General features: G+C 41.2%; 2 protein-coding genes and 1 long non-coding RNA gene across 6 annotated transcripts; 1 reads left to right on the forward strand and 2 right to left on the reverse strand.

Moving 5' to 3' along the window:
* Positions 1 to 45: 45 nt before the first annotated feature.
* Positions 46 to 11,600, reverse strand: tars3 (threonyl-tRNA synthetase 3). Of its 2 annotated transcripts, none has more exons than XM_086026459.1 (19): positions 11,264 to 11,600; positions 10,847 to 10,930; positions 9,557 to 9,744; positions 9,346 to 9,469; positions 8,892 to 9,016; positions 8,674 to 8,791; positions 8,322 to 8,386; positions 8,147 to 8,225; positions 7,903 to 8,049; positions 6,758 to 6,856; positions 4,927 to 5,093; positions 4,672 to 4,834; positions 4,076 to 4,213; positions 2,975 to 3,052; positions 2,793 to 2,893; positions 1,746 to 1,850; positions 1,552 to 1,624; positions 1,343 to 1,457; positions 46 to 421 (listed from the first exon to the last, which is right to left on the reverse strand). In XM_086026459.1, exons 1-19 carry the CDS (start codon positions 11,582 to 11,584, stop codon positions 273 to 275), a joined length of 2,439 nt encoding a protein of 812 aa, XP_085882585.1. In that variant the 5' UTR covers positions 11,585 to 11,600; the 3' UTR covers positions 46 to 272. The 2 variants fall into 2 exon arrangements, with proteins under 2 accessions (XP_085882585.1, XP_085882584.1); XM_086026458.1 differs by having other exon boundaries at positions 9,557 to 9,747.
* A 483-nt stretch (positions 11,601 to 12,083) lies between these two features.
* Positions 12,084 to 25,405, forward strand: ulk3 (unc-51 like kinase 3). 3 transcript variants are annotated; one of them, XM_086026638.1, is made up of 18 exons: positions 12,085 to 12,226; positions 12,499 to 12,636; positions 12,731 to 12,855; positions 12,945 to 13,085; positions 13,302 to 13,422; positions 13,501 to 13,596; positions 13,755 to 13,898; positions 15,005 to 15,087; positions 15,468 to 15,623; positions 15,694 to 15,799; positions 15,885 to 15,925; positions 16,549 to 16,651; positions 16,994 to 17,058; positions 17,951 to 18,029; positions 19,755 to 19,795; positions 21,470 to 21,517; positions 22,257 to 22,320; positions 23,723 to 25,405. In XM_086026638.1, exons 2-18 carry the CDS (start codon positions 12,552 to 12,554, stop codon positions 23,737 to 23,739), a joined length of 1,515 nt encoding a protein of 504 aa, XP_085882764.1. In that variant the 5' UTR covers positions 12,085 to 12,226; positions 12,499 to 12,551; the 3' UTR covers positions 23,740 to 25,405. The 3 variants fall into 3 exon arrangements, with proteins under 3 accessions (XP_085882765.1, XP_085882764.1, XP_085882766.1); XM_086026639.1 differs by lacking the exon at positions 12,499 to 12,636 and having other exon boundaries at positions 12,084 to 12,226; XM_086026640.1 differs by lacking the exons at positions 12,085 to 12,226; positions 12,499 to 12,636 and having other exon boundaries at positions 12,645 to 12,855.
* LOC147149625 (uncharacterized) lies at positions 24,316 to 27,002 on the reverse strand. Its single transcript, XR_015086288.1, has 3 exons — positions 26,758 to 27,002; positions 25,325 to 25,487; positions 24,316 to 24,405 (listed from the first exon to the last, which is right to left on the reverse strand). It is a non-coding gene; the product is annotated as an uncharacterized LOC147149625 (long non-coding RNA).
* Positions 27,003 to 27,048: the final 46 nt, after the last annotated feature.

The following is a 27,048-nucleotide window of genomic DNA, read 5'->3' on the forward strand; positions in this document are numbered from 1 at the left end:
TTACGTTTTGTTGTTGTTATTTTTGCGTACAAAAAGAAAATGAGCTGCATTTCACCATTTGATTTATTTCCCTTCCAAGAGACAGGCCAGTTACATCATCAGCCTTCATAATCACATCGACACACATGACTTAATCAATCAATCACTAACATTTCCACCTTTAATGACACATTCCCAGCACCACTTTTATGTGAGACATTTTTCAGCAATTCTTTTCTCATCCGGAGAAGACTGAGGTACTCAGATATCCCGTTTGGCTCGTCAATCCGCCATCAGAACTCCTCCTCTGCATTTTGACAGCGGGCCTGCTTGAGGAGGCACAGGCGGGCCAGCGCCTCGTCCGCTGATACTTCGCCGTGGACTTTGTTATCCCTGGTGCGCACGTTGACGCCACTGGTCATCTTCTCCTTCTCGCCGACCACTGCCAAGGCATGACAAGTTCAACACCGGTTCATGCCAAGTGACACAGCTCCCCCAGCACATGGCCCCCGCGTCGTGTCAGTGAATTTGTCACTTACGGGGTGTTAGCCAGCACAGAACTCAGCGGAAAATAAGTCCAAATGTTGAGTCTAATACAGTCTAAAATTCTGTGAAACAAGCAACATGTACAAAGGACCTTCTGGATTTGTGACAGTGCAAAGTTTAAAAGTCGGCATGTGTGATGTTATTCCAAGAAATGTCTTTTTCAGGGATGTCCCTGCTTATTTCAGCAAGACGAGGCCAAGTCACATTTCTGCACGTGTTACAACAGCGTGGCGTCGTAGTAAAAACGTGAGTACAAGATTGCTCAGCAAGGCAGTCCAGACCTCTCTCTCATTGCGGCCGGCGCAATATAAATCGCAAAACTTCAACAACAGAGCCGCTGTGGAGTTTTATCACTTTGATAAGGTATAGCAAAGATTTGCAAATTATTGTAATCATTTCATATTGATGATTTACATAACATCCCAACTTCAGTGCAATTTGGGTTAATAAGAGAAGGTGTTTTGTTTGTTGTTAATCATTTAGTACTTTTGTTGCACAAGAAATTGTTACAATGTATATAAAACCTTATATCAACACAACTCAATTTTGTTTGTCATACATGTAATAAATGTACTTAAAATGATCCCTAGAACACCTTAACTTTCTGAAGTACAATATTTATACCTGGGACCATATTTGCAAGAGCAACTGTAACTTTCTTCACGCATTACCCGGATCAAGACTCCTGTGCTATCGTCAAGACAATTCTTGCGGAATCATTGTTCATTTATTGCTTATTTTCCCCATTGTTTGACTAATTAAGCTACTATAACGCAAATAAAACATATTTAGTCATGCCTCGAGGTTAACTCCTTACCCAGAATGAAGTTATATTGGGCCAGTTGAGCATTGCGGATTTTCTTATTCAAAAGGCACCCAGAATCCAGGTCGGCATCAGCCATCATGCCTGCATCTGTGAACTGCTTACACACCTAAGAGGCAAGAAACGGTGACATCATCAATCATGTGTTTTGGTGACATCATCAAAATTCCCTTCGTTGTGGTCAAGACTGAAGGGGGACGCACCTTCTTGGCATAGTCATCGCAGGATGGGTTGACAGGCAATACCATCACCTGCCTTGGAGAGATCCAAAGAGGCCTGGTGATCGGGACAAACATCATAAAAAGCGTTAACACAAGTCATGGTTGGAATGTCCATTTTGTGGGACTAATTATTACTATTATTTATTTTATTTTACAGTTACCGGAAAGCTACTCACCATTTCCCTGCGTAGTTTTCTGTCAAAATTGCAATCATTCGCTCCACAGAGCCCAAGATGGCACGATGGATGATAACTGGACGAGCTTTGTCATCGCCATCCTTTCTGCGGCAAAGATTTGTTGTTGTTTTTTAAACGATGTACACGTAGGTGTGTAAACTACTCTTTTGGTGATCTAAATCATCCTTAACTGAGCAGTTTTGAAAGAGAAGGTTATGGTCATTTAGTCATTGAGTCATTGAGTCTGTTACAAAGTCAGTCACAAAATCTAGCAAACCATTTATTCAATCATTGAGCTCTGTTGAATTTTCCCTCTGGGTATCAATAAATACAGTCAGTAACAATTTGGAAAAAATATATTTTGAGTTCGATTTTTATGCTGCTTAAAAGTCAAATTGGCATGCTGATTCCAAAATTGCAGTCTGTTTTTTTTTTTTTTTCTTCCACAGCTTACCCTCCAGATCAGCAAAATTCCACTGATTAGCTTCAGTAAGACCGGAGTAAGAAGAGCAGATTATGATCAGACTCCTCTACAGCGATGTGGCAACCTGTTTGTGCAATTGAGACAGCGCCACGAGAGGTGTGTACACCTCCCAAAAGGTCAGTAATATCAATATCTACAAACAGAAAGCTGTTTTCAAACTAATTTTGGGGTGTGGAATCCAAACCTTTTTCCTCCGTCATGTCAAGTTTTTGAGCTTCAAGATCTCCATTTTCATAAAACATACGAAATAAAATACAACGAAATAGAATTTCGGCACGCTCATCGTTAGAAGGAGAAGAGAAAAAGCCAGCGCTATCTGCTTACCGTAATTCATACGATGATAGCTTTCTGTTTGCGGGCATTAAGCAGATAGTGCAGTCGGTGAACTAGTAATCGAGTCAATGATCGAGTCAGAATGCCAGTCGCTTATGACAAATGAGCCATGTTTCCAAGCCTTGTTTTCTTTATGCCAATGGATTAAAAGGTCACCCTTAGCGCAAGGTCAGTAAATAAAAGCCTGTGCCCTGGGTCAGTCAGTGGAGCGTTTCAATCGGATGTCTCACCCCACAAAGGTCAGGTCGAAGCGGATGGGAAGCTGGAAGTCCAGTTGAATGGTTGCACACTGGTGGTAACGACCAATGGCGTCTTTGATCTTAATGTCAATCTATAACAGCGCATATATATAAAGCGTTAACGTACACATTCCAGACCGACTTTGACTGTATGCCTCGTGAGTGCAGCTGACCTTGGGCCCGTAGAAAGCGCCGTCCCCTGGGTTGAGTTTCCAAGGCTCGGCAAACTCATTGAGGCTGTTCTCCAATTGCTGGCAAACACAAGTCGGTGTTTTGCATTTAAAAGGGTCAAAGGAATGCACTGTGAAGCAGCAAAATATTTTTGGGGTGCATGCTCTTTGCATCATGTATAAAAGTGTTATAGATGACTGTATTCAAAAATGGGTTTTGGACTTTAGATAGCGCTGATCGTTTTGGTCACCGTGGAAAATTGAGATTTGACATGAGATTTGAAGTGAATTGCTAGCATTAGTGGAAGAGGCAAACATATTAACGAGTTCAGAAATGGAGCACGTCAATAATTTGGGGGAAGACAGCAACCACATAAAATCCATGTTTTGAAGCCATATTTGGTTTGATTTAACTCGCCAATAACAGCTGGGTAGGTACTGTACCTTGGACCGAAGATCCCAGTTCAGTTCACATTTGGAACAAAACCTCTTTTTGTTTTAGGAGAGTGTAACATCAATTTTCTTTTCAGAAAACAAAAGGTGCAAACAAAATGCACCTTGTTCATAAGGTTGCGGTTCTGTTCACATTGAGTATAGTGGGGGAAAAAAACTTTTTTTTTTTTTTTTTTTTTTTTAGGAAAATGCAACATCCAGAGTTTGTTCACTTTTTTAAATTTTTTTTTTTATTTTTAAAAAGTGCAACTTCAATTACTTATCATCTTTTTGGGAAACTAACACATACATGTTTTGAATTCTTTTAAGAAACAAATGCAGAAAAGAACAGAAACAGTCATGGGAATTGTGCTATTAAACCGCCAACAGTATTTTTTTACTGATTTGTCCCAGACAGGCTGTTGAAATGCCACTGGAAGTCACGTTGTAGTTGTTTGCATGCTGAACTGATCGTCACATTGGCGCGATGCCATTGCAAATGAGGTAACAAACATGACGTCAGCTAGCCAGAGACTGAGCTTCACTGTAGTGATTTATAGAGTAGTCTAGACAGTGGGGAGCTCGGTGCACCAAATATTCTGTACCACAAAAAATAAATAAATAAATAAATCTGAATGCATGAACAATTAGAGCCTGCACAGCTATAAATACCTTCTCAGCTTGGTTCCACACGGCAATGTCACCCAGGTACTTCTCCGGGCGGGTGGAGAGGTGAAGCTGGAAGGAGAAGCCAAACACGCTGTAGACACTGCGCAGGAAGTCCAGGCAGCCCTTCATCTCCGACTCAATCTGAGGGGAAAACATTGGAAATTCATCAAAGTGAGTACAAATGATATCACGCCGTAACATTTTGTGGAAAATAACTGCCAAATTATAAAGAATAAAAAAAAATTGGGGCGCAGGGGCACTGCAACCCCCCGATATGCTTGGGGCCTCCATGGGTGCCAGGCCAGATAAGTGCATCTTTTCCGCTTTTTTTCCGGGAATTTTTTTGCCACATTTTCCCCCGTCCCCCATAGGGAACATATCATGAATGTTTATCAGCATTTTCTGAAGAATTTGGGGGGTGTTGTAAAATAAAATGTTTTGCTTCGCAACCCACCTGAGATATCCTTGGTCCTCCCAAGGAAAAAAAAATAGAAATCCTAGCTCTGTCAGTGGTTGATTCATTCATCAGAAGGTGCTCAGGGTCAAGGTCATATTCAAGTGGTATTTCTAGTCTCGGAAAATGGCGTAGAATACAATACCTGATCCATGGTGCAAAAAATGTGAGCATCATCCTGCTGGAAACGTCGCACTCTGGTCAACCCGGTGAGCGTTCCGGATAGCTCGTTGCGGTGGAGGACCCCGAAGTCGGCCAGCCTGAGTGGGAGCTCCCGCCACGAGCGAGGCCTGTGGCCGAACATCAAACTGGCGGGGGGGGGGGGGGGGGGGCGAGAACACAGTAGAGAAATCAAGAAACAATCAAATGAAAACAGGAAGCAACAAAGAGGTGGTCTCACCAGTGTCCAGGGCAGTTCATGGGTTTAAGTGCAAAGGTGTCGTCCTCCACGGGGAAGGAGAACATGTTTTCACTGTAGTGCTGCCAGTGGCCTGACGTCTCCCACAGCTTGCTGTTGTAGATATTGGGAGAGGCCACTTCCTGGAAGCCTCTTCTCCAGTACTCATCCTAAGTGAGAATCACAGAAAGATCAAAAAACGAACAGAATTCAGTCCAGCATTGAGCCTTTTTTACCCTTGTTGGGCCACTTTGCTTCTTGGCAATGTCAAACAAAAGCAAGTCTGCGATAAGTTACAGTCCTCAGTTTATGACAATACTGACATACGACGTTTCAAGGTTACAAAAGTTCAACATGGAAATCACAGATTGAAAACACCAGAATTATGACTTAAAGCGGAAATCGACCAAAAACATTTTTTTTCCAAGAATATGTTCCCAGCAGACCCACTAGTTGAAACACGGCATTCTGATTAATATTGCGTTTATGGAATATGAGTTAAGCAGCAAAAAACACCCCATTTTTAGCCATCTCCGGGGGCGGCCATTTTGTCACTTCCGTCGACTGAAAATGACATCAGAACTGCTCACAACAACCAATCACGGCTGACCTGTTTTCTGAATCTGAGTCGTGATTGGTCGTTTAAGCAGTTGTGATGTCTTTTTCAGTCGACAGAAGACAAAATGGCTGCCCTAGGAGATGGCTAAAAACGAGTGGATTAACATTTATTACACAAATGCAATATTTATCAGAATACAATACAATGACATCACAACTGCTCAGGGCTCAGGTAACGACCAATCACGGCTCAGCTTCAGAAAACAGGCCAGCCGTGATTGGTCGTCACCTGAGCCCTGAGCAGTTGTGATGTCATTTTCAGTCGACAGAAGTGACAAAATGGCCGCCCCCGGAGATGGCTAAAAACGAGTGGAATAACTCTTATCCCACAAACGCAATATTTATCAGAATGCCTTGTTTCAACTAGTGGGCTTCCAAAAAAAATGCTTGGGTTGACTTCCCCGTTTAACTAACGTGTTTGCACTGGATTGGGACCTTGCCGTGTCCGACATGCATTGAGATAATGCGATGGCGCCTGTTTAAAAATAGAGGCGGACCGGCCTATAGACTGGAACTACTTTTTTCCCCGCGGAAAAAAAGGCAAATGACGGACGACGGAAGGATACCCAGGCTGCAGACAGATGACGAATAACAGATGCTCAATTTTTCGTAAAAGGCCCAGCTCTGCGTGTTATACAGTAAATATAGTGTTGCTGCTACTCTCAAAACCTTTGCGGGTCTAATAAAGTCTTTCCCTCTATGGGGAAATGGCTTATAATGTGGTGGGTTGCCAAGATCCAATGATGACATCTGTCGTGGAGGGGAAGTGATGGAAATGGTGGAAGTAATACACTCTCACACTGCGACAGCCTTGCTCAAACAAGCCTAGCAATGTGAGAAACCTCCTTGGCCTCGATTTGTGATCTCATTTGGGCTGTGAAAGTTGTCAAGGAGGAGAAATATGTCACAGGGACATGTTCCACAGACGGACGCGATTGGATCTGTTCTAAGTCAGAAACCCATTTATTTCTCAATTTAATAAAAGTATGGCTTTGCTCAGCTATTAGGATGTTGCTTTTCTTCTTATCAAAACACCAACAACTCAAACAACACCACAGGAAAACCGGTGTGACTATTTTCATCATTTTAGGGTTAAGAACCCATCTCTATCTTTTTAGCCTTTAATCTCCTAAACGTCATTCGATTATGTGTACAATCTTTTAAATACGCTAAATAAATTCAACAAATAAAAGGTTCTCAACGCCACAGTGCTCACTCTGATGAACTCGATGAGCGTGTTGTAGATGTAAGCTCCACGCGGCAGGAAGAAGCAACTCCCGGGACTGAGCTCATGGAAGAAGAACAACTCCTGATCCTGTCAAGTACACAAATACAACAAGCGTAAGAAGTGTTACTAAAACTTTGGGCTTTTGCGATAACGAAGCACATTGCTGACAATGAAAACAACAAAACTGGCGGCTTCAGCAGCAACTCGATGACTCTTGCTGGGAATATGGAAGCATGCGGTCGTTAGTAAGGCGTTGCCTTCTGCGCGACCCCATGCTGGGGACCCAACTGGGGATCTAGGATGACTAGAGCAGTTTCCAAATGGGGTGAAAGTGAGGCAGCACGGTAACCCCCGCTGATATGAGGAGCATTTCTGCATTAAGTATACCCATCCATCTATTTTTCCAAAACCGCTCATCGATTTCCATATATTCATTGAAATTTAAAAAAAAAAATGGATGAAAAACAAGCAGTATTTAAAATGACATCCAACCAAAATATACACACCAAGAATAGGAGAAAAAAAGAAAAAAAAACATAAATATAAAGTATAAAAATATAAAGTTTGTTCTCCCTCTCAAATCGAGGGGTGGGTGGGGGGCGGGGGGTCTGGACCTTATTGAGAAGCAACAATTTTTTTCCTGTTGTTTAGACGTTTACCAGTACCTAGGTGCTGAAAAAAAAAAAAAAAAAAAAAAAAAGTCGAATCGCTGATTTATAGCACTCAACATAACTCAACATGCTTCACATACTGTAATTAAAAGTGCAACATTTAAAAGCGACAGTTTGGGGATTTCAAATATTAGTAAAAAAATATGAAAAAAAAAAAATAGCTTACTAAAATCGTATTAATGAATCCCATGTTATTCATGGGATTTTATGGTACCGGTATATCGTTTATATGATCAAGTATTAACCAAAATAGTTTTACTAAAATGTTTTCTTTTACAGTTCTAAATAAAAACTAAAAAATATGCAGAGCCGGCCGGCCATTCCGTCTATGTGACGGACCGGTCCGTCTATCCGTCACTGTCGGCTACTTTTATTTCACATCTTAATACTAAACTACTGCTTATTACAATAGATTGCTGCAGTGTCTGGAATATATTTTCAATCAAGCGTACGCCAACTTACTTTGCCAATCTTGCGATGGTCCCTATTCTTGGCCTCCTCCTGGAAGCGTTCCCACTCTTTGAGCATCTTGGAATCGGGGAAGGAGATCCCGTATATCCTCTGCAGGGTCTCCATGTCTGAGCGGCCCTCCCAGTAGGTGGCAGAGTTCTGACGACAGAGAGAGAGAGACACACATGAGATGCTCCCAAAAAAATTGTACATACGCAGATGTGAACGACCACTGTATAAAGTTGTTCAAGTGCACCTTGTAGATCTTCATGGCTTTGATCTTGCCCGTGTGCCTCACGTGGGGACCTCTACAGAGGTCTATGAGCGGCCCACACCTGTCCGAGACCCAAAGTGATTAGCTTGGCAAAGACTATAAAAAAGAAGCAAGCATCATTCTCACAAATTCACAAACTTGTGTTAAACCAACTAACCTGTAAACTGTAGTCGTGGGTGTGGTGACCTTCTCGTTCAGAATGCGGCATTTGAATTTGTTGTACTGGTAAATAAAAAGACGCCGGTTACACGCGTTCCGCTTATCGGGGTGATGTGGAGCCCGGTTGGGGTGTCATGCATCTTTTGTTATGAATTTTCAGATGGAAAATGAATTTATTCCATTTTGGAATTCGTCTGCAACATAATACACTCTTATAATACTTTACATATGCACTCTACTGTATGTCCCCATTGTATTTTCTTGAGAATCCACACATACCCACGTACTATTATGCCTTAGTGGAGGACTGGGCTCTTTTGAATGTTCTTGTTTCGCAACATCTCTCTCACCTTGAACATCTTTAGCAGCGTCTCCTTGGTAACCTCAAGCCTCTCAAAGGCTTGTTTCTCCTTCACTACCATCTTGCACAAGGTCTCCAGGTCGCCAAACTCGGTGCTGGACACACTCCTTGAAAAAAAACAACAAAAAAAAAAACGTTTGATAACGTTATGGTATTCAATGTTGTCACAGACAAGAACTGCTTGGATTTATTGGCAGATAATGTTACTTTGGTCCATCGAGGAACATGTCGTAGTAGAAGCCGTTCTCGATGGGGGGTCCGTAACATAAACAGCCGCCATAGAAGCGCTCCATCGCCTCGCCTAGAATGTGAGCGCTAGAGTGCCAGTACACCTGCATGGAAAAGCAATTGAGCTTAACAATATGGAGTGATTGGATCTCTCTAAGCTCTTAAAATATTGTTTTTGTGGAACCAACTATAAAACATATGAATCTGTGAGCCTTGAAAGATAAGTCAGAATGCTCGAAATTGGCTGACACTCAAGAGGTTCTCTCTTTTTTTTTTTTTTTTTTTTTTTTTTAGGGCCTATGCTATTTATTGTGGGCGGAGCATTTCAAAGTTTGATGATTATTGGTCGTTTTTAGCATGAAAATGGGGCCCATCCATCCCCTTTTAGCTTTTATATGAATCATTACAATCGTAGAAAGCCTGTTTTGCTCACTGCTTGTGCGTCCTCATTGTCAAAGCGCAAAATCTCCAGCGAGCAGTCGCGCTCCAGAGGTCTGTCCAAGTCCCACAGCTCCCCGTTCACTCGTGATATTACCGCGTTGTCAGCCAGACCCTGACTGGAGACCAAAAAGAAGGGGGAAAAAAAAAAACATTTCAACAACACACTTACGAAGCATTTATTTTTCATCAGCAACAATATTTACCTGATGTCACAAGCCAGTTGGTACGGGGTGGTGACCCACGACGTGCCCGTCACCTGACGCCCATCGGGCAGCTTCGCAGTGATGGGCTTACCGTCTGAAGCTCTCTTGGCCTGGAGGGCATCGCTTTCCTTCTTCAGCTCTTCGTACAGCCTGAGGCGTTCGTCGACAAAAGCCGGCCATGCTTTCTGCTGCTAAAAATATGTTGAAAATATTTTTTAATAGCGATGCAGCAAACCCCTGCATAGTCATGGTTCAGCATTTTGCAGCAAATTGGAATATTTATTCTATTTGCTGAATAACTCACTCATTGACTGTTTTTATCCTCAGGCTAAAGTCATGTCTGATATTTCTTTGGCGCCATCTGGTGGCTTTTTGGTGCCAAGCGGCTATGTTGAACGAATAGCATCTATTGCGAGATTTTTAGGCAATTACTCCTGGATTTTCCATATTGCCCCAGAAGAGCTTGGTCACTCTGAGTGGCCCCTTCATTCATTTTCAAAAATTATGACTTTTTTTTTTTTTTTTTTTTTTACAACCTCAAAAAAATTTTCAAACACTTCTGATAAATATTCAATAAAATATTTTCCATGAAAAAAACGGGGTGAAATATGGCACATCCATATTAAATCCAGAAAATCCTGAAAATATAGGAAAAATCTAACATATGAAAAAATATCGGGGGAAAAAACAAAGAAAAAAACGCAGCCGATAATCGTATCTGCAGTTGCCGAACTGCAAATATGCAGGGGTCGACTGCAGTTGTAAGTGTTAATATCACTAATCCCCGCTCGATGGCAGACGTCTTAGTTGCACTTACACTTAGTTTTATATTGCCCTACAACGTGAGTAGGCCTCATATTTTTTTGGGGGGGGGGGATTTGGAATGATATGGAGGACAAACATAGTACCTCAATAAAATTAAAATGCTGCATGAATTTATTCATGTGAATAAAAATCTATAATGAGTTCTTGCACTCAATATAGAATCTTGTTCATCAGTTTTGTGCTGTCCTCGAATGGTTTGCTTCAAACCAAATGTATTACCTAAAATTGAATATATTGAGGGTGCATATTGTGCAACTATGCACATATGTTGTCCATGTTTAAAAAAACATTTTTGTCATTCATCTGGTTAGGAAGTGTGTGGTCCTATGTGGTCCCCAGTAGTACTGATGAAAAATAGTTTCCCCCTTTTCCACTTCCAGCATTTAAGATGCACATCCCTGACCTAGGCAGACATGCTGCCCTCGAATACAATTTGTCAGAAATTTAAAGTTATAGGATATTCACCCCCTTCACGGTTCCATCTGATTGTTCTTTAGTCTGCTTCTTTTCCTTGTTTTTGTCACCTGGTTTCGCATCAGAGCTGTTCACCTGCATGAAAGAGAGGGACAATATATTAAAAGGACAATTAGGCCGTTTTTTTCTTAATCATGACCGTGACATGATTTCATCAGAATACCCCAAGGATTACATATAACATGACACTTTAGCCTTAGTCTGTTATAATATCTGATCTTCTCCCAGTACTTTAAGGCAATCCATTTTCCTCAAGCTATTGTTATACATCACATCTATAACACAGTAATTAATAATAATATTAATAAATCCTAGACGCCACTTTCACCGTGGTGGATGGGTCGGAGGACGAAAATAGCTACTTTGAGTATCAGACCAAAGTTATATGAACCCTTGATTATTCATCACCTTTCTAGCTGCAGCTTTGTTATTCGTCTGTCCTCCTTTGACGATGTTCCCAGCGGCAGCTTTGCCAGGCACGCCCCCTGGCAGTGAACTCTTGCCCGGCTCCAGCTCCAGCTCCGCTCGCAGACTCCGGCGGAGGTGCAGTAGCCGGTACTTGAGCTTCTCATTCTCCGACCTCAGCTCCTCCAGCTGCGAGGAGACACCCGCGTCGCCGGCAGGGCCCAAGTCCCTGTTGATCCCGTCCCGAAGGGTGGAGATTTCTCCGGCAAGGAGACGAATTTGCTCCTCCTGAGCTGCTAAACGTGCGGCCAAGCAGTCCGCCATCTTTAAATGACCACCATATTACGCGATGAAGGCGGATTTCCGGTGACGTTTTAGTCACATTATTGAAAAAGATAGAAAACATAAAGGACACAATGGATGAAAAATGACGTTATGTTGTTGCATTACACACGTATTTCATATGAATGAAATGAAATTTTAATTTATTATTATTATTATTATTATTATTATTATTATTATTATTATTATTATTATTATTATTATTATATTTCTTTTTTATTTATTTTAGACACGATTCTTTTGAGGGGAGAGGTCTGAATTGTTTCCAAAACTACCATTATCCCTCATAAGCACTTAATTTTTTCAAGCAGGAGACCTATCTAAATGTATATATTATCTATTCATATTGTTTGTTTTTGTGATATTTTATAAATGTGTTGTTTTTCTTTCAATTTTTGTATTTTGTAAATTGTTATAAAAACACGACCGCTATCTAGCAGGTGCAGTGCAGTAACAGTATCCAAACGATAGAAGGCGGTGTGACAGATTATATGAGGTTCCAGGTCACGTGACCACTGCAGCCAAAGGGAAGCGTGCGTGCGCCGCCACCGACTGACAGCGATGTAAACAATCACCTTTCTGCACAGTTCTTCTTGGATTCCTCATGGATTAACTACTATAAAGGTAGGCGATAAAGTGGCATTTTGAACGCAGTTTGAATTATAACGTTACTATTCGTCTGACGGAGGGTTGACTGCCAACTGTCATGTGTTTTTACAGTCCTCGATTGTGCCGCTAGCTAGAACTTGATTATGTTGGTAGTATAATAAACCGTAGTACTGTATAGTAAACGAAAACAGTTTTTTTTCGTCCTCATCTGTCTGCCTTGTTAATCCACCCGTTTTTAATGGTTGGATTAATTTGATCGTATTAATCAGTTCACTTCCTGTTGATAGGGGTTGTCCTCATGACCGTTAATCATCAATAACAATAAAACAGATAAGAATGTATGGTGAGTTTACCAAAGACATGGTGCCTTTTTCTGAGTTGCAAAATCAGTGAGTTATCCACAAGTTGGAGCCTTTTGACCCGGGGTATGTGCCTCCAAGCCACAAATATTTTGCAGTTATTTAAAGACAGGCCCCATCACCTATCCTTATACATCCTTATATTGATTTTACAATGAAGCCAAGACCTGCTGGTTCAGCATGGCTTCGTCGTCCAGCTTCGCCCCTCCAAAACTAGATGACTTCATCCTGACAGAGCGACTGGGTAGTGGAACATATGCCACAGTCTATAAGGCCTACAGAAAGGTGTGACATTGCCGCCAAATTGAGTCCTCTTACTCGCCTTTGCCTCATCCCTGACACAAAATGGTGTACGTTTCTCACGGACCGCGTAGGGGGATAGTCGAGAAGCGGTGGCTGTGAAAGTGGTCGCCAAGAAGACACTGAACAAAGCGTCCACAGAGAACCTGCTCACGGAGATTGAGATCCTCAAGACCGTGCGTCACCCTCATATTGTCCAGCTGAAAGACTTTGTGGTGAGCTCACTTTGTCAACTATCCATTCATCCGTTTTCTGTAGTGCTTGTCTTCATTAGGGTTGTGGGTGAATTTAAGCCTGTCCAAGTAGGGGAAGACAATATCGGCAAACAATATCTCTATGATCTTTTTTTATTTTTAATTCCGAAAATGATAATTTGACGGTATCCTACAAAAACATCCTACAAATGAATAATTTTGTTGTGTTACCAACAGTGGGATTCTGAGAACATCTATCTGATCCTGGAATGGTGTTCCGGTGGGGATCTGTCCCGTTTCATCCGCAGTCGTCGGATCTTGCCAGAGGGAGTTGCCCGGCGTTTTCTGCAACAGATAGGTCAGGTGACTCATCTTAGGTCCTTTTATTTAAATGTGGAATTTCCATGTGGACAATGTATGTTGCTTACACCCACAGCCTGTGCTCTCCAGTTCTTACACGACCAAAATATCTCCCACTTGGATTTGAAACCGCAGAACATTTTATTATGTGGCTCAGTCCTCAAATTAGCAGGTAAGAAAAAAAAGAAGTTCCGAACAGACATATTCCTATCTTTTCTTTTTTCTTTTTTTGGGGGGTTCATGAATAAATGGCAAGTCAAATAATTATTTTGTTTAGTGTTAAATCCTGCTTCTGACTGTATCGGCTGCTGCATTGTGATTCAATGTCAGACTTTGGCTTCGCCCAGTACATGTCACCATGGGACGAGAAGAGCGTGCTGAGAGGCTCTCCTTTGTATATGGCCCCTGAGATGGTGTGTCGGCGCCAGTATGACTCCAGAGTGGATCTCTGGTCCGTGGGAGTCATTCTTTACGGTGAGTATTGAGATCATTCAAGACAATGGGAGATATCAAGGAGATCATTGGAAACTTACATTTAAAGGGGGGGGTTTGCAGTTTCAAAACTGCCCAAACCTTCATCTCTGACAAGCCACGCCCCTCGCTAATGTGAACATACTTGAGACATGCACTTTACAAATGTGCCCGGTAAACGAGCCGATCTTAGCCACGGATGCTACCGCGTTATATATATTTACTCTTGTCTTGTTACCAGATCGGCCCATTTCATTTAAAAAAAACAAAAAAAAACATTTGTTGCTAATTGGAGGTAATTAATCTGGCCAAGGAAACCAAGGCTGGTGGGTGCCTCTATTTGTACGGCAAATGATTGACAGGAGCCCTCTGCCTCTACAGGTGCGGGGTGTTTTAAAATACTACTAATAGTACTATCAGGTCATATAGACAGTTTTCACATGCAGTATATGACAAAAATTGTTTTTTTAAACTACAAACTCTATAGTGAGACAAAATAAAATTAAAGAATACAAATATAAATAAATGAAGTAAAAAAAAAAAACATTTAAATGTGCACAAAATTTGTGTTTGTAGGAATCTCTGTTTAAAAGAGCTTTGGATAAAAAATAAATAAAAGAAATGTAAAAATAGATTAACTAAAATTAAGAAAAAGAGAAATGTAAAACAAATACATTCAATGAAATTTAAAAAAAAAGGAAAAAAGATCAAATACAAATACGAAATAATTTTTAAAAGAATAGATACAACGCATTTGTTTTTAGGTTTCTAGTCTAGCTCTGCTAAGAGCTCCACTTCCTAACCAAATAAAATCCGCCCAAAATACATTATATTAAAAAAAAATAAAAAATGAAGTGAAAATTACCGGTAATTACAAAATCAAAATTATTTAAGAAAATTGAATACATAATAATTAGAAATACAAAATTAATTTAAGTAGGAAATACACAGTACAATAAATCCATCCCAATAAATCAAATAAAATTAAGTAAACACATATTACGGAAAATATAAATAAATTCAATGAGCGCAAGGTTGCGTGACATTCAAAATGCGTATGATCCTTTTGTATGGTGCTATCCACTCTTATGTTGCTTGTGTGACTGTAGAGACACTGTTTGGACGGGCCCCTTTTGCCTCAAGGTCGTATTCAGAATTGGAAGACAAGATTCGAAGTAACCAGCCCATTGAGGTAAGTGATCAAGCTTCAGAGGTACAATAATTATGATTTGATTTGATCCATCTTTTGGTTCATTTTAAATCCACTAGGTGGCCCACTTCGCTCGCTAAAGGGGCACTTTTTGCCGTGTTCGACTCATGCAATACGATAAGTTTATTGTTGTGGTATTTTGGTATTTCCTAAAATAAATAAATAATCAAAACATTTTTAGATAACAATACAAGGTTTAGGCCCTTTACCGAAGAATTCCATTGGAATTCATCTGTTAAGGTCACCCTCGGATGCAAAGCAGTGGTGGTGTTTTTTTTGGCAACAATCTTTTGACCTTTCAAATCCGTTGTGGCCTTTGCGGATTGACAGCAACATAATAAGGTCACGTTGTTGTTCATCAGCTCCCTCCCGGGGCCAGGGTCTCCAAGCACTGCCGGGACCTCCTCCTGCGTCTCCTAGAGAGGAATCCGGATGCCCGGATCACCTTTGCAGAGTTCTTCACGCACCCCTTTGTGGACATGGAGCACATGCCAAGTGCCGAGAGCTTGGGGAAAGCGGTAAGAGACTTACGAAGAGTCGGTGTCATGTTCACGGCGGCGTCACGCCCCATTTTCTGCCTCCCGTCAGAAAGAACTGGTCCTACAGGCCGTCCAGAAGGACCAGGGTGGCGAGAGGTCCGTCGCGCTGTCGTTATACTGCAGTGCCCTGGAGCACTTTGTCCCTGCTATTTACTGTAAGAGCATATGCACATTTCCCGTCTAAGCACCATGTTAGACATACTTGAATGTAAGAAAATCACTTTGTCTTTTCTCCTGCAGATGAGACGGACCGACAGCGTAAAGATGTCCTCAGGCAAAAGGTAGGCCAAAGAATATTCCCCCTTTTAATATTGTGTGAATCACATTCTTCTCTATATTGAATACACCAATTATTTAATCGATAATAATCAAATTATTTATTTTAGTTACACTTTATTTTTTTCAAGTAAATAAATCAGTTGTAAAAAAGAAGTATCCATTCTCATTGTTATTGTTTTGAATTTAATTATAATTCATTAAACAATTCAACAAAATAAAAAAATAAGTTACATTAATATGAAATTGTCTATTTACAATTTATTTTCAATAAATCAGTTGACTAATTTAATGAAATAAATAAATTAAAAAAAAATATTCAAAAATGAATAAATATATTTTAATCAAAATTTTAGTGGGGAAATTGCAATTAATACCTGTATATAAAATATTATCTTATGTATAATCGGTATGTTGCATATGTATTTATTTCGATACAGTACATCAGTGTGTTCTATGCATCAAATATTGACTGTTGATAACCTAAATGCTTGTTGAGCCGTATTATATCGATAAAGAACTGGGGGGGCTGTATGTGGCGCGCGGACCTTGCTTCGCCCACCACTGCTCTTGTGTGTCTCTTCTGAATGGGAACCACACATAGCGTATTGTATGAATGTCCCTGCAGGTCCGTGAGTACGCGTCCCGAGCGGAAGAGCTTAAGGCCCTGGTAGCCTCGGACAACAAGCTCATCTTCGAGGAAGCGCGCACGTCCACGGACATCCTCCGAGGTACAAAACCTCACAGATCTGTGGAACACGCATTCTAGTCCTCAAATAGATGCGAATCAGCAGCGTGGTGGGGTAGTGATTGGTGTCTTAGAGTCGAAAGGGTTCTGGATTTGAATCCCGACTCAGGCCGTCCGGTGTTTACTCCAGGCACTCTGGCTTTACCAAATGAACACTCTAATTTATCCTTAGGTGTGAATGTACCGGTAAGTGGGAATTGTTGTTTGTTCATTTCAAATACAAGTACCGTTGTGGTGGTGTTAAATGCAAAGAAAGATGGGAATTGTGTCATTGTCCCAATATTTATGGACCCGACTGTGGACCTTTTTCAATTTCCCCTTGCAGAAATGTCTCGGGAGCAACCACGCTTGCTGGCGGCGCTGGAGATGGCCTCGGTCGCCATCGCTAAGGTCAGACATGGCAGGAAGGCATGATACAAAATTGAATGGTTGCATTTGGCTGTAATCACTTTTGGGTTGATTTTTTTGTGCTTTGTTGACTTAATTATTATTCATATTTTTGTCAACCATGTCTGCACACACTATTTTAGGTAACCACAAAAATTTGGAGTGAACCTAATATTAGCCTACTGTAATTATTTGTGCGCACTTTTTATCCATGACATGGACTGGCTTGTGCTGTATGAAGCAGTGTTTATATTTTTGAATATACCGGTAAGTAATATTTGAGAGATTTGAAAAAAAAAATTTTTTTCAAAACGCACATTGAATTTTTAGCAGAAATTTTTGGGGTTTAAAAAAAAAAATCCTGTTGCATTTCAATGGGTGTCAATTGTGGATTTTCGCTTTTCGTGGGCCGGCCCAGTCCCTATTCCCTGTGATAAGCAGGACTCAATGTATTGTCACAGGAAAAATGTCTAAATAATTTGACAATTTTTTTGTGTGTAAGTCTGGCACTTACTATATATTGTGTATCACAAAAGCTATTAAAAGATTGAGCACGTCGCTCTCCACAAGCGGTCATCTTGAATGAATGCGAGATCTTAAATAATGTGCCAAAAGTAAGTGTGTGAGGCAAGTAAATTAAAATAAATTCATGTTTTGTAAAGCAAAAATGTAAAATATTGGTTACATTGTGCATTGATTAAACTGAGAGAATGTCAGAAAATATATATCCCCTTTTAAGTGATTTAATTTGGGCACTAATAGCTGTTATATGAAACCAAACAGTCCTACATCAAAGTAGTCTTAATTAGTCCTTTAAAAAAAGACAAAAACATTCAATCTGCAGACACAAATCTGTCGATAAATCGCGTGTTTGTCTTGCCGTTTTGTGCTGCAGGAGCAAAGCGGAGTCGACGACAACGAGGTCTTGGACGGATACCAGAATTGCTTAGGAGAGCTCCTGTTGGCGCTCGCAGGTGCTGTGGAACCTCAGTTTACAAACGACACTTACAATCAATTCGATTTATTCCCCAAATTTCCATAGGAAAATTACCTTTCTGAAAAGCGGACCGTCTTGGCATGGACAAGCGCAAGGACCTATGTTGTGCTTCTTCTCTTGCTGCGTCACCACCATATTGGTTCTGACTATATGTTTGTTCGCTCACAATTATCTCTCAGATTGGGTCCACTCTTGGCTGAAAACGCCTAAAACACAATACGATGCAGAAAGGTGATGTTAACTCCTCAAAATTCATGCTTTAATGTCGATGTGGCACAGTAACGTGGACTTGTCGACTGATAAATTCAATCCCGAGTGTAATCCTTCAGTAAATTAGGAACCTAGGAAAGCATCACGTCAGACGCTGGCGTATTTGCGCACGGTTGCGCTCATAAAGATGGAGGCAAGGTGAGTGAGCGAGTAGGCGAGGCCGTCAGGCAACACAGAAGGCCATTCACTGTGTGTCCTCGCATGAGGCAATGAGCTCATGCACCCTCGTGTGAGAGCGATTCCACTTTTTGGAGCCGACATGATGGGACCCAGCGTCTGCCAGGGCCCCTGCGTGCGCTACGGGAGCCCCGCCATCTGCTTCCCATTTAGGCCTTGCTGCAAACACACAAGATGCTTTATCTTCCGCTGATGAGAGCTTGAAGCGGCCAGACAGCCAGAGCTCACTCTTCCCAATCAAGATGCTTTTAAAGGAGAGCTAACCACATGCGAACATACCGCTGATTTCCACTTTTAAATGATGATAGATGCTCAAAATATGACATAGGAGAGCATACCGAACCCGCTCGGTGGCCATCTGTGACTCACTTTTATGTGGAAGCAGTAGCAAAACTCTTGGCAAGTTCAATCAATTAAAATGTACATTTTCCATATATATCCTTTTTTATTTTCACGTGGCCTTAAAGTGAAAGTCAACCCAAGCATTTTTTTTTTTCAAGAATATGTTCTATGCAAGCCCACTAGTTGAAACAAGGCATTCTGATAAATATTCCGTTTGTGGAATAAGTGTTAATCCACCGTTTTTAGCCATCTCTCGGGTCGGCCATTTTGTCACTTCCGTCGACTGAAAATGACATCACAACTGCTCAGGGCTCAGGTGACGACCGATCATGGCTCAGCTTCAGAAAACAGGTCAGCCGTGTTAGTAGTTGTGATGTCATTTTCAGTTGAGAGAAGTGACAAAATGGCCGCCCCAAGGGATGGCTAAAAAGGGGTGGATTTTGCTGCTTAATCATATTCCACAAACGCAGTATTAATCAGAATGCCGTGTTTCAACTAGTGGGCCTGCATAGAACATATTCTTGAAAAAAAATATATTTTTGGCTATTTTTTTCTAACTTTCCAAAGAGTGCTACTATTCTGTGGGTGGCCGTGTTGGCGGACCCCTAAAAATTATACAACAGGGTACAAGTGATTGCCAAAATGTGAGTTTTCCAGCAATAATGAACTAATTATTTGATCATTTGCTACATCCCAACTTGAGAATACTAGAATGTCACCCAAGGCTGAGGTAATAGCAAAAGGATTGTGGGAAAAAAGTTTTCTGTTTATGTTGGTTCGAAGGCTACTTCTTCGTTTGTTGTGGATAACGAAAAGATGGGGCGTCGCCATTCGAATTCTGGCAGGTGGTGAGGTGGACCGTTCCAATAGTGCAACAATGTGCTCATTATTCTCTCTCTTTTGTCCCTCCCAGCTGAGCCGCAGGGCCGCCGACGAGAGCTGCTCCACGGCGAGGTGAGTCTTGCCATCATGGCAACGACCTATGCGAGCCATGGGGAAAAAAAAAAAAAAAAGTATCAATATACTCCTCTGAATTTACACAAAAAAAATGTTGCACGTCAGAGCTTCAAATACGTACTTGCTACTCACCAATTGCCTTTTTAACCGCTGCTCTCTGTTAGCTTTCGGAGTCTCGCACATATGATGATGTAAAAGTATGATGCTTTTTCTTGTCTTTTTTGTTCACTTTTCAAGAAACTCTCTTACCTCTCTTTTCCCCTTGCTTTATAATGCGAAGCAACCTAATTTTCTTTAATTAGGCTTAACTGGGAAACTATTTTGCTAACTGTCTTGAGATTAATATCAATGGTTTAAAGAGACAGCAGAAACAACATGAGCAAAAACATCCCTAGGAAAAAAAAAAAAACCCTCAAATGTTTATTTAACCAAACCCTCTTTACATAATAATGTGGAACAGTGTAAACGCACACAACCACAAACATTTTCGACTATAACCCGAGCCCAGCTCTAACAAAGGAGCACCAGGAGTCCGAGTAGCCTCCATCTATTGTTGACTGGAAGCCTAATCACGATGTATCTTGTGTAAACGAATTCAATGTCACGATGGTAACTCAAGCATCAGGAAAGTGCACCCAGTGAAAAATTCCTCCATCTTTATTGCACGCGCTGATTAAAGGCTTGCGGTTCGAGGGCAGGGTACCAAAAAAACTGCGGTCACAATGCTAATTTTCCGCGCCAGATCGCTACGTTTTAAGGGAGAGTATGGAAACTAACCACGGAGGTCTTCGCATTGTGTAGCAGTGCACAAGCAAAACTCTGTGTTACTTTTTCCTCATCCGTGGCCCCCGAGCCTAAAAGCACACGTGTCCCTTCTGAAATGTTATCCCAATTTCCCTACTCGAGCAAATTTTGGCTCTGCACTTCCGAGAGCTTGGAGGTCTCACCGGAGAGTTAAAAAAAATAATAACTCACATTCCACACCGCTGCAGCGCAGAGTCAGACATCCTGTTTTTTCGCTGCCGAGTACAGGTCAGAAAAACAGTGTATGCTACCCATAATGCAACTGAATGCCAGCTTTCATTATGTCCACCACACACAATATGTTCCTGCCTCTTTCATATCCTGCCGGGGGTTGAGTTGTGTCTGGCTCGGGCTCATTGTTCTACTTAGGACGGATTCATTGTCTTTTGTGACCCGCCATTTTCTCTGTGACTACGTTTTATTTCCTTCAAATAATACAAATGGTCAGTTTTTTTTTTAATATTAGATTGTATCAGCTGCCAAAAATTCCTGAAAGACCACATGACATCAAAATCAGTTATTCCGGCGTGTTTTATGTATAGCATAGGTCAAACTGAGTTTATGTCATGGTTTACGTTGGACATCTACACTGTTTGCCATTTGCATGTAAGAGCCTTTGCAGGACGCAGACTTGCAGACCTGAATTTGGCGCCAGGGAGAACAGTCGGAGCAGAGCTTATTGACATATTGATTATTAATGAGAAAACAGCTCATCTCGTGCCGCTAGGCATTTCGAACCAAAAATAATAGCTAGAAAAAAGTCCACCTGGGCATTTCCAACCCAAAAAAAAAACTTGCAAAGCTGACAAAAATGACATCAATTAATTTTTCTTTTTCAAATGTGGCACGTCTTTTTCCTTTTTCCAGATTAAAAGCCTCATGAGCAGAGCAGAGTACCTCAAGAAGAACATCAAGGTGAGGGTGTTTTGTACTCAGGTAACGTACTCAGTCCAAAAATTCACATTTCATTTTATTTTCTGTTGCACGGTGTGGTAATGGTTAGTACGTCTGCCTCTGGAATCTCATTTTATTTGGAGAAGTGTGTGAGTGTGAAAACATATGCTAAAGAATATTTCTAAAAGTTTTTTTTAATACGTTTGTGTTTATGTATGTTTGAATGGGTTTAAAGCGTGCATAAGTATTCATTTTTATTATTATTATTATTATTAATTTATTTTCATTTTTTTATATTTGGTCTCCAGATTGTGTATTTTCACTTAGTGCGGGTCGGACTAGCATACATAACATATCCCACATGATAAGAAGCATTCACTTAACTGTCTATTGCACTTATCTGCATCATTTGTTTTCCTAAAAAGAAGACAAACTATTGTTGTCCTTTCTTAAAAAGAAACCATAACAAAAAATGTTTAAAGGTGTTGTTTATATACTTTGAGAAGGTCTTGTTTATTGGAGAACTTAATGCAGTTTTTAAAAGCAAATAAATGTGTTACTGTACACAAAATTTTAAAAAAGCACAGTTTTTTTCAATGAGAACGCCTACGGTACCCAATGTGAACCGAATGGTAATCTTAAAACAAAAGTACGTGCGGAACGGTGAATTTTAGTATACTATTAGCATAATTTATATTTGTCATATTATTCCTGATATGTCTACTGATATCTACTGATGTCAGACTTTTATTGGTTCCAGATGCAGGAGACTCAGAGGGACGCCTCGCTGGATCGGGAGCCCCTAGCAGACTCCGTCAGAAGCTGTGAGTATCGTGTTGCCAAAAAGTGAGGAGACATACATGGCGATTTGTAACTTTTGACTGCTCTTGTAGTGTGTAATATACTCTGGATGACTGACAAAGCACACTTGTGCTAAATGATCTTTGTTGTAGTGCCAAGACTGACCTGGTAGAGGCAGCACATAGCCAGTGGGACTCTAATCTAACAAAGTGTAGCATTCGAAGAAGAAATTGAAGATGCTAAGCTAACTTCGTTTTATACTACATTGCGGTGTTCTGGGAGGAAAATCACTCTTAAAACACGCCACACCACAGGAAAATTGCTCAGAATAAACTTTAGAGGCATCCAGCAATCTAGCCTTTGCTGATTTTTCACTTAAAAGTCTTCAAAATGCTCAAATTATGCCAAATTATTGGCACACATACACTGCCTAAGTGGTCTTCAGCTGTAATCAGTTAGTGGTATAGTCTGCCCCCCCCCCCCAACAATGTAAAGTATAATTAAAAAAAATAAAAAAAAAAACACCTGAAACTGAGATGAGCAGAACATAACTCTTTTCACACATCCTTCATTCTCAACCTCACCATTACATTTATGCATGTTAATTCAAACCTAAATAAGCCGAACTAATTTACGGTATGCGAAAAATGTGCTATTAGTGATACACTTGATCCAGATCATAACCTACATACAACTCCTTCCAATGCTTTTCTCCGAGATGAATAGGGGATTCTTAAAGCCTGGACAATATCCTGTGCTTAGCGAGAAATTCCTGCGGAGTTATAGATTTTTTTTTTTTGGGGCAGATTCACTGGTGAGGCGGCTCAAATTTCCCAAAGTACATGGCTTCTCCTTATTCCCGCTGAAGTTATTTTAATAAAAACCACACGGTGGCAGCTAGCCACAGGCTGGCATAGAGCCAACGGCAGCCACTGCGGTGTCGACAAACGACTATGTCTCGCTAGGAGCGTGTACACATATAGCACGTACGCTAGGAATATAAAAGTATTGAGATATATGCTCATTCGACCTATACGGAGTGAAAATGGAATCAAATATGGAGGTCACGCTCCACTGTTCCTAGTTCATCCCAAAGATGCGGGATAGTCTTAAAATCGCGTTTGTCACACCAAACTTATCTAACATACATTTATGGGCCTTGCTTTGTAGATACAGACCACCAAAAAAAAAAATGCTACTTCCCATTTTCGACACAATTACCGCTAACTACTATTTGTCCATACTGCTAGATGTCAGCTTTTCTCAATATTTTGCTACATTTTTCAATGAATGTAGACCAAAAAAAAAAAAAAAAAATCATGTATACAATATGCAAGTGTTGGATATCTTTGAAGGTGTCCCATTGTCGTGTTAATTACAATTGACAGTAAATATTAATATAATTGGTCCTTTCTCTCCTGTCAGCATGCTGTGTGCAGTAAACCCGAGGGCCACGGTGGGAAACCAGCTGGCTTGGACCTTGGACAGCCAAAGTCTTCACTGCAATGAAGCTCTGTGCTCCACGCCAAATCAAACCTGCCTCCCCGCCTCACCTTCCACACTTGTGGGCTTGGCTTTGCCAGAAGTGCTCAATGTTTTGGTTGTTGCTGTCGGTGAGCTAGCAGGTTGAGAGTGCGGCGCTTGTCAAGCTGGTTAAATACTGCAACACACTTGTTTTTGAGCTTACATACTGTGGAACCCACCAAAAAAAAAAAAAAAAAAAAAGTTTACAACACTTAATCTTTAAGGCTGGATTTACATGGTTCAAGTAACTTTTTTTTTGTTTTTTTTTTACTGCCGATGGCACAGTTGAAATGTGCGTCATTGCAGTGTAAACAGATGGAATCGGAGCTAAAGTCGCACCAGCGCAATTCAATTCAAATCAAATCAAATCACTTTATTTATCCATTCGGAACTTCATTTGCAGACAGAAAGGCCCAGCAACACAAGACAATGTGATGTCACGCAAGTATTTTGCGACTTTATTTGCGATTCATGAAAATCACTGGCCTTTTGTGGTGACATCAGAAAACAGCGCAAAAAACAAAGAATAAGTGAAATACTGTACACTCGTGGTGGCCTTCAGTTGCTCACTCAGACGTTGTCGCCTGTTAAAACAAAGACATTAACTCACTTGAGAGTTGACTGTCTTCATAAAAACACCGCTATGGTCGCAATAAGTCCCTTTTCCTAGTCTACGGCTATCACCACCTTCATCATCACTGGTACCCTTTTGTGGTGACGGAACAAAAACCAAAAAAAAAAATGCAAAACACACTTATGTAGTTAATCATTAAGATGCTGACTGAAATGAAGTTGCACAAAATATGTGGCACATTTTGGAAGAGTTCTGGAAAAAAAGTTGAGCCCTTTTTTTTTTTTTTTGGTAAAGCATACTACTGTAATTTTTGTTTTTAATTGAGTCTCCTCACATACCTAAACCCCACTGAGCAGGCAGGAAAGATGCCAAATGTGAAAAAAAAACAACAATGCTTTGAGTCTTTTTTCCGAAAATGTGATTCCAAATTGTACTTCAGTTGACTTGAGAGTCTCCACTGTCGTTCACCCCCCCCCCCCCCCCTTCCCCCTTCGCACGCCCCCACTGTGGCCTGACCGCAGGCTCGCCATGTCCTCTCCACTGATGGACGCCATTCCCACCACCATGAAAGAAGAGCTGAAGAGGTGCGGCCCAGGCCCTGTTTACTCTCGAGCTGCAGGTTTGACCAGCGCCGCGGTCACTGCGTGTGTGTGCGCGCGCGCACGCACGCATGGCTGTGTGACGCCGACACACACACAGGACGAACTGGCCCTAAACGAGAGACTTTAGACTGATAATCCTCACCGTTGGAGGTCTGGGCATGCTGTTTTCATTTCAAACACATGCTGTAATATTCCAAAAGAGCTTTAATTTTCAGGGGAAAAGAAAAAGGATCAAGTATAAATATGTATGTTGGCAGCACCTGCTCACTGCTCTGTTGTTTAATTTTGTGTTTTGAATGTTGACGCAGCTGTCATTTTAATAATTACCATGTATTTATTAAAAGGAGAAGAAGCCGGGTGGGAAATAAAATGGCTGTTGGAGACGTTTTGTCCACAGCGCCCAGCCAAGCCAATGCTTGTCTTTGTCCAGAAGTTGTGAAAAGGGAGCCGGCAGCCAGGGCCTCGGGAGCGTCATCATCATCAGGCACAGCTGGATCACGTCCACGAAGGGGGAGGAGAGAGACAGGAAGGCTCACCAAGGGAGAGTAAGGACATTTTATAATTATATGATTCATACGCGAGACTGCGGAACAAACGGCGACACCGAATGTGAATATTTCACATGAGAGCCGCACTTGGAAAAGCTAAGGCTTGTGTTCGCTTCTTTGTTTTGCCCTCTTGCCCTTCCGCTTTGCCTCCCTGACAGTTGTCAAGGAGTTGACACCTTTGCACTGTGATAACCTCAAGTGGTCATAAAAAGTTCTCAAAACATGGTGAGCGATTTACAAATGTCAGGGAAATGTAGCCGTAGTTTTGGATTCAAATGGTTTATTGTAGGTTCTCTGAAGTGCAGTGGGGGAAAAAAACAAACAAATAGGAAATAATGCAGACAAAATAAAATGCCTTCCTTTTTCAAAATTCCATGCACTATAATAAACGGTTTCTCATTTTAAAGCCACCCCAAACTACTTTCAAGGCTTGCAGGACGCTTTTCACCCACTTTGTAGGCCTAAGAAGAAATTTGCCCGTTTTGAGGGGGTGGTCCGGTCACACATGAGCCACCCCTCACCCCCTCCGCTGCAGAGTGTGGCTTTTGTTACTATGACAACAAAGGGCACCGCTATACATTGTGGACAGGCACTCCCGAGACCCAAATATTTCCCTACAAGAAATTCTCTCATCATAACTACTCTAAAAAAAATGAAATGCTAAATAAGATACTATTAAATAGACTCAAACTACTCACTTATTTTCAAATGGTATATGTTTTTATTTGAAAACGGGCCCCTAAACATTTGGACACTCAATTTCCTCCACCTAGCATAGTCCTGGTGTATGGTTGTTGACCTGGTATGGAAAAAATGTGACATTGTTTTTCAGGAATACCACAATAGAATATCAATTTACTAGTCGCACCAAGTTCAACTTAGAAAATCAAACAGTCCATATTATGGTTGGATCTTGGTCAAGACAAACTTGGTCAACCAGTGTTTTGAGACTACGAGCATCCCACTGGAAGGCTTTGTTCCCGGCTGGAGTTGGCGAATTACAAACACATGCGGGAGAATATTGAAGTGTTTAAAAGATGCCCAGGAGTGGCATTATTGTGGGAAATGAAATCAAGTCATAACAGTAACCTGAAGTTCTGTCTCTTAATCTAAAACATGATGTGTGATTCTGGAATAAACATCAGCGAACTTGTCGCTTGGGGCTCACGCTGCTGTGTTTTGGCATCCGTTTTGTTCTCTAATGGTGCTCACCTGTCTCCCAGATTGAAATTTAAGAGTCGTGCAGCAACTGGTTGGGCAATCCTGCTCTTCTATGTGGGCCCTTCACAGGACCCTTCTGCGTCTGAGTCACGCTGATTTAGTCGATCCTAAAAAGTGCAAATATTTGAAGGCATTGATACTCGTCGAAAAGGGGGAGCCCGGTTGCCCGACTACACACACAAGAGGGAGTGTCTTCCGCGGTGTTCCTCACGCATGCGCACAACACACCCACACGCACAAGCTGTCACAATACCCGCAACATCATGTTAACTTTTTTTTTTT

This window comes from Filicampus tigris, chromosome 3, assembly GCF_054856515.1.
Source record: "Filicampus tigris isolate MCC_2025a chromosome 3, RoL_Ftig_1.0, whole genome shotgun sequence".
In the NCBI taxonomy this organism is placed as follows: Eukaryota; Metazoa; Chordata; class Actinopteri; order Syngnathiformes; family Syngnathidae; genus Filicampus; species Filicampus tigris.

Bases quoted from the DNA above. Each gene is read 5' to 3' on its own strand.
- tars3 (XM_086026458.1), bottom strand. From the start codon at position 11,584: ATGGCGGACTGCTTGGCCGCACGTTTAGCAGCTCAGGAGGAGCAAATT. The intron at 10,931-11,263 runs GTGATGAATAAT...TCTTTCATGCAG, and splicing joins ACAAAGCTGCAGCTAGAAAG to GTGAACAGCTCTGATGCGAA. The intron at 2,894-2,974 runs GTCAGCTGCACT...GCGCTGTTATAG, and splicing joins GCGCTTTCTACGGGCCCAAG to ATTGACATTAAGATCAAAGA.
- ulk3 (XM_086026638.1), top strand. From the start codon at position 12,552: ATGGTGAGTTTACCAAAGACATGGTGCCTTTTTCTGAGTTGCAAAATC. The intron at 13,597-13,754 runs GTAAGAAAAAAA...ATTCAATGTCAG, and splicing joins CTCAGTCCTCAAATTAGCAG to ACTTTGGCTTCGCCCAGTAC. The intron at 19,796-21,469 runs GTGAGTCTTGCC...TCCTTTTTCCAG, and splicing joins GAGAGCTGCTCCACGGCGAG to ATTAAAAGCCTCATGAGCAG.